This window comes from Quercus suber, unplaced genomic scaffold (genome assembly GCF_002906115.3).
Source record: "Quercus suber isolate HL8 unplaced genomic scaffold, Cork oak 2.0 scaffold_572, whole genome shotgun sequence".
Taxonomy (NCBI): Eukaryota; Viridiplantae; Streptophyta; class Magnoliopsida; order Fagales; family Fagaceae; genus Quercus; species Quercus suber.
This window is the reverse complement of record NW_027070017.1, coordinates 379,493-385,963: the sequence shown is the minus strand read 5'-3', so window position 1 is coordinate 385,963 and position 6,471 is coordinate 379,493. Positions and strand designations below refer to the sequence as shown.

The following is a 6,471-nucleotide window of genomic DNA, read 5'->3' as shown; positions in this document are numbered from 1 at the left end:
GTTTGACCCGATTTCTATGTGCCTACCTGTGGTTCAAAGTTTGACACTTTGCCCACCTGTGCTTGTCACCGTTACCCAGCCGTAACCCACCTCTCCACTCTCCGTTACTCTAACACCAAATAAGTAAAAAAAACATTCCAAAACGGATCAAAACTAGTTATCACTCCTAGAACTCACTCTCACTCCCAAAACTCTCAAAACTTACTCACTCCTACAACAAGCATCGTTTGAAACTCTTAATTTCAGATCCAAGCCGAGGAAGCAAGTTGCTAACAGTTGCTCCTCCTCTGTTCAGCTATGGGCTTCGATTCGCAAACTTTCCAATGGAACTGGGTTTTGATCGTGGGTGGGTTTTGATCGTGGGTGGGGTAAATTAAAGTAGGATGGTGAAAAATTATCATCCCTCTTCCACATACTAGTGCAAAAATATTATGCCCAAGATAAACTACGAAAATATGACTTCTGCAAAAGGAAATAACGACTGGCTTGAGTCAATGCGTGATATTTCACGTTAATGTCTCTAGTCATTATGATGAAATCCATTTTTCCACTTATACTTTAACATGTTGGCTAAGAGCTCTAACAGAAAGCAATGGATGTCTTTGCTTTTGTGTTGCTGGGTTCCAGTTTGCTTCTTTTATTTGTATTCTCGGATGCTGCTTACAACATTACTAAAACCCAGTCCCTCAGTCATGGCAGGACCTTGGTCTCTAATGATGGAAGCTTTGCCCTGGGGTTCTTCAATCCTGGTAATCTCAATAATCATTACTTAGGTATTACGGTATAACAATATCCCAGTTAGAACGGTTGTTTTGGTTGCAAACCAACTCAATCCAATCAAAGACTTGCCTGCAGGCGTGTTGATGGTAAACAGTTCAGGTAGTCTGATCCTTCACAGTGGCAACTTTAGGAATTTTTCTAAAGTAGTTAATTATTAAGAAAATTAAATTATACAAATTTAACAAAGGAGGAGCAAATTATACCATCCTACTTTAATTTACCCCACCCACGATCAAAACCCAGTTTCATTGGAAAGTTTGCGAATCGAAGCCCATAGCTGAACAGAGGAGGAGCAACTGTTAGCAACTTGCTTCCTCGGCTTGGATCTGAAATTAAGAGTTTCAAACGATGCTTGTTGTAGGAGTGAGTAAGTTTTGAGAGTTTTGGGAGTGAGAGTGAGTTCTAGGAGTGATAACTAGTTTTGATCCGTTTTGGAATGTTTTTTTTACTTATTTGGTGTTAGAGTAACGGAGAGTGGAGAGGTGGGTTACGGCTGGGTAACGGTGACAAGCACAGGTGGGCAAAGTGTCAAACTTTGAACCACAGGTAGGCACATAGAAATCGGGTCAAACTACAGGTGGGCAAATTGTAATTATCCCTATTTTAATTGTCTTTCTAATTTTGGGTGGAATTTTTTTGGGTTAAATTAAGAACTTTTAGATTGTATGTTATTAGTACTTTGATCGATTTTAGTATGAAATAGAACTTGTGTAAAATTTATTTGTTTGTAATTATTATAATTTGTGCTTACAAAATATGAAATAATCACTTTGGCTGATATTTTATAACTTATAAGTGGTTTGAAATGGGTCGTATCTATGTGAACCCAATACAACATGTGTATTAAACAACGGGTTGAAATGGGTCACATCTATGTGAACCCAATACAACATGTGTATTAAACAATGGGTTGAAAGGGGTCATGTTCAACCCAACACGAATTGTTTATTAAGTCGTGTCATGTCAATTTGATTAATAAACAGGTTGTATTAGGGTTGAGGGGTTTTCACATGATTATTAATTGGGTTGTGTTAGGTTGAATAGAATACCCCTAGCTCATCACCAGTCCAAGAAAGACAACATCTGGTTGTGGGTTTTCTTGCCCTAAAATACTGCTTGACATCCACATGAAGGGCTTTTCTCAGTGCCTAAAAGGTCTTAGGTGCAGCCATTGGTTTCTGTTACTTTAGTATAGGGATTCCCTAAGTGTGAAGACTGCAATGATTTTAAAATTATAGGGTAATTTGAAACCAATTGCAAACATTGGTTTATTATGCCCCTGATAATTAAGATTGAGCATCATGTGTACCTCTTACTTGAGAATGTCTGTTGATCTGAGTATTTGTGCAGGCTGTTGAGGCTTTTTCTGTGAACCTTTCCTTGTGTTGTAAATGATACTCATTAAATATACATATATATCTCCAGCAGTTCTGTCATTTGAAGCACTTCTATTGAAGATTGTAATTTCTTTGCAGGCCAAAAAAGAGAGAGAGAGAGAGGAGAAAGAAAAGCGGAAGGAGAAAGAAAGAAAGGAGAAGGAGAGGGATCGTGAAAGAGAAAAGGGGAAGGAACGATTTAAGAAGGATGAAACGGATGGTGAAACCGTAGATGTGATTGACAACCATAGCTATAAAGAGGACAAGAAAAGGGAAAAAGACAAAGATAGGAAACACCGGAAGAGGCACCAAAGTACCACAGATGATGTAAGTTCTGATAAGGATGAGAAGGAAGAGTCTAAGAAATCACGCAGACATGGTAGTGACCATATAAGTTCTGATAAGGATGAGAAAGAAGAGTCTAAAAAATCACGTAGACATGGCAGTGACCGCAAAAAGTCAAGAAAGGCCAGTGATTTTTCTTTTTGATATTTTTTGGTAACTTTTTACTCGTGTACAATGATTGCAATTTTTTTTTTTTTTTTTATAACTTTTCCTGATGTTTCTTTGCAGCATGCTGCATACTCACCTGAATCAGATAGTGAAAACCGGCATAAAAGACACAGGAGAGAGCACCGGGATGGTCGAAGAAGCGGATATGAGGAACTTGAAGATGGTGAGCTTGGTGAGGATGGGGAAATCCAGTAGCCATATATTCCCTTCTTTAGAGATTGCTAACATTCGCTTAGTTCATTATAAATGCTAGCTAAGTTCTTTTGACAAAGTAGGACTAAGAATTTGCTTCACTGATCAGCTGTTCAAAGAAAAAAGAAACAGATACGGTTTTGTATATTAGATTGGGCATTAGATGCATCTTATATTCTTAAAATGTTGCTGGTTCTGTTTCTAATAGTGTTCATTGATTTGATTATAGGATTTTGATCGTATGCAAATGTTATAGTACATTTTCAAGCATGTTGATTTTTGGGTTTTGGAAGTGACAAATTATGAATATGAGGAATCTGGATGTTGAAGTGTCGAATTGCATGAAATCTGGATACTGTGCGGACATGTAAAAGTGGTGCCAAGTAGAATTCCGGATGTGATCGAACGTCCGGATTCAAATTAAATAATATTTCTCTTTCTATCTTTCTAATGTGAATCCAGATGCTTTCACATTTTCTTTCCCCTTTCAATTTTTTTTTTTTTTTTCTCCCAAGTGAATCATGAGATTGAACATCAAGATTCCTTTTTTTTTTTAATTGTGTTAAGTAAATCGGCCTTTACTAATGTTCTTCCCTTATGAGAAAATATTTATATTTATAGAATAATAATAATTGATTTAGAATGTTTAGTCGTTTTGACAACAATTGGCACAAAAGCCATTTAAAATTAAATATTTGTAAAATCACTGAAATTAGTTATAACCATTTAAATTTCTTAACTTCTTTTAGTGATATTATATATATAACTAACATTGTAGTATTTATTCTATGTAATTAAAAAGATTACTAATATGATAAATAAATATATTTTTTATATTAATTATTTTAAGTGGTTCATTAGTTATTAAAGTATAATGAAATTTTGATGTTAATTTTCTAAGATTTACATGAGAAAAAATTAATCAGAAGTAAGGTATTCTTGCGCAAAATTAGTTACTTTTGCAATGGTGAAAATAAGGTCCAATAAAAGAAAAAAAAAAAGTACAATCAAGAATGTAAAAACAATGTTAATAGAAGTAGATATATATATATATATATATATATTAAACAAGGAGAGGGGGAAAAAAAAACAAACGTAAGAGAGAGGGGGGGAAAGAAAAAGATTATATTAGAGAGTTTAACAGAAACAAAAAAAATACAGCTTGAGATTATATTAGAGAGTTAGAACTAAAATTTAGGAACAAATTGATGGTAAATGACTTTTTTTTTTTTTTAATTTATGATTTTTAAAATTAATAATTTTACATATATAACCCTATTATTTAAGCTTTACAAATTGGTAAATTTGAGAGTATTTTAGGCATCAAAATTGTGATCCCAAACAAGGGAAGCCATAATAAATACTGAAACAAATGTCTCTTCTTTCTCTACCTCGTCACCAAACCCCAATTGCAAATCCTCTCTCTCTCCCAATAGAGAGACAAGCAAATTGCTTGCTAGGTTGAGTGAGTTCATTTGTGAATTAGCGACAAGGTGGGTTGATGCAATCATCGTTGATGGATGGGTTGCTATTATTAAGAGGTGATGAGTTACAAAATTGAAACTTTGTTTTGGTCCAAAGTAGCTTATATAGTATACAATATGAGTATAGAGTTCTTTTTGTAAATATATATCTTTTAGTCTTTCCCTCTTCACAGAAAACCCAAATCTGCAATCATTCCTTTGAGTTCGGTAATGAAAAAGCAAATGTTGTTGTTGTCCCAACAGTGTCTCCCAAACGACATTGTGTACGACATCCTAAGTCGGATGATAGTGAAATCTTTTGACTCCACAATCACCAACCCCAAATTCATTGCCACACATCTCAACCAAGCTATATCACTATCCAATAACAACACTCACACTCACAATGGTTATCTTCTCTATACACCACATCCTTCATCACCTTACAATGAGGAAGAATTGTGTTCCATTGTTTACAACACTGACCACACTTTGACTGAGGTGCATACCGTTGTTTACAACACTGACCACTCTTTGACTGAGGTTTCTAGCTTTGAAATCCCCTATGTTCTTGGTGGTACCAACATTGTTGCCTTCTGTAATGGCTTGTTTTGTCTCACTAATAATTTTGAGAAGAGCTCACCTGGTTGAAGTCTATATTTGTGGAACCCAAGCATTAAAATGTTTAAGATGGTTCCTACTTGTGACTACCTTACGGTTTCTAGTGTCACTCTTGGATTTGCTCATCAATACAATGATTTGCTCTTAAAATTTCAATTAAGATTCTCAAGGATTTCACTGGCATCCGACTCAGGATGTTGTACACAATGTCGTTTGGGAGACTGCTGGGACAACAATAACATTTGTTTTTTCATTACCAAACTCAAAGGAGTGATTGCAGATTTGGGCTTTCTGTGTTAAGGGTTCTGTGCAGAGGGAAAGACTAAAAGATATATATTTCTAAAAAGAACTCTATATTCTATAGTTTAGACTATTTAAGCTACTTTGGACCAAAACAAAGCCTCAATTTTGTAATCCATCACCTCTAATCGCAACCCATCCATCAATGATGATCGCATCAACCCACCTTGTCACTAATTCACTAATAAAGCCAATCTCCAAATGAACTCACACAACCTAGCAAGCCATTTGCTCGTTGCTCTATCGAGAGAGTGAGGATTTTCAATTCTTCAACTGGGGTTTGGTGACGAGGTAGAGAAAGAAGAGAAGATATTTTTTTTAGTATTTATTATGGCTTCCCCTGTTTGGGATCTCAATTTTGATACCTAAAATACTCTCAAATTTACCAATTTGAGAAGCTTAAATAATAGGTTATATAGGTAAGATTATTATTTAAAAAAACCCTAAATTTTAGCTTATTTATTTATTTATTTTTAAAAAGCCATTTACCAACAATTTGTTCCTAAATTTTAGTTCCAACTCTAGTATATCTTTTGCTAAAAAATAAATAAAAACTCACTAATATATCTCAAGTTTTTTTGTTTTTGTTTTTGTTAAACTCTATATCTCAAGCTACCAAACAAACGGCTCATCAATTATCATCCAAATTAAAAACTACTCAATTTTAGCTACAACTTTTTCTTTTTCCCCCTCTCTCTCATGTTTGTTTGTTTTTGTTTTTTGTTTTTTTGTTTTTGTTTTTTTCACTCTCCATGTTTAAAATATATATATATATATATATCTACTTCTATTAACTAAAATACCCCTAATATATTATATTATCACTACACTTAGAAATAAAAAATGGGGCATTTAAGGAAATTCAATAACTAAATTCGAAAAATTTATTTAAAAAAAAAAAACTCAAACCCAACGTTCACCCCATTTTCCTAAAAGTTAGCATACCTCCTCAAAAGTTAAAATTTAAAATACTCACAACTTTTAACATCTTTTCTTTTTACAATTTGTTTGGCAGAGGATTCTAATAGCCCAACCACAACTTCTCCTAAACTCTCGATAGAGTTTTATTTTTTCTTATAAAAAAACACGCGACTAACCAGGTTTCAAAAAGAAATAATAGCCTACTAAACCACAACTTCTCCTAAACTCACTATCTCTAATTTATATATATCTCATACACGTTTGACACATCATTTTCCTAGTTTTAAAACATTACAAAATTTTAA

The 6,471-nt window shown here is 34.0% G+C and overlaps 1 protein-coding gene across 1 annotated transcript in view; it reads left to right on the top strand.

Moving 5' to 3' along the window:
* The window catches only part of LOC136063759 (uncharacterized), a 5,025-nt gene extending 2,161 nt beyond the window's left edge, over window positions 1–2,864 (top strand). The window contains exons 3-6 of the mRNA XM_065764610.1: window positions 587–781; window positions 2,131–2,148; window positions 2,256–2,624; window positions 2,730–2,864. Coding sequence (XP_065620682.1) covers window positions 587–781; window positions 2,131–2,148; window positions 2,256–2,624; window positions 2,730–2,864 — 717 coding nt within the window. The remainder of the gene's footprint in view (window positions 1–586; window positions 782–2,130; window positions 2,149–2,255; window positions 2,625–2,729) is intronic.
* The last annotated feature ends 3,607 nt before the right edge of the window (window positions 2,865–6,471 follow it).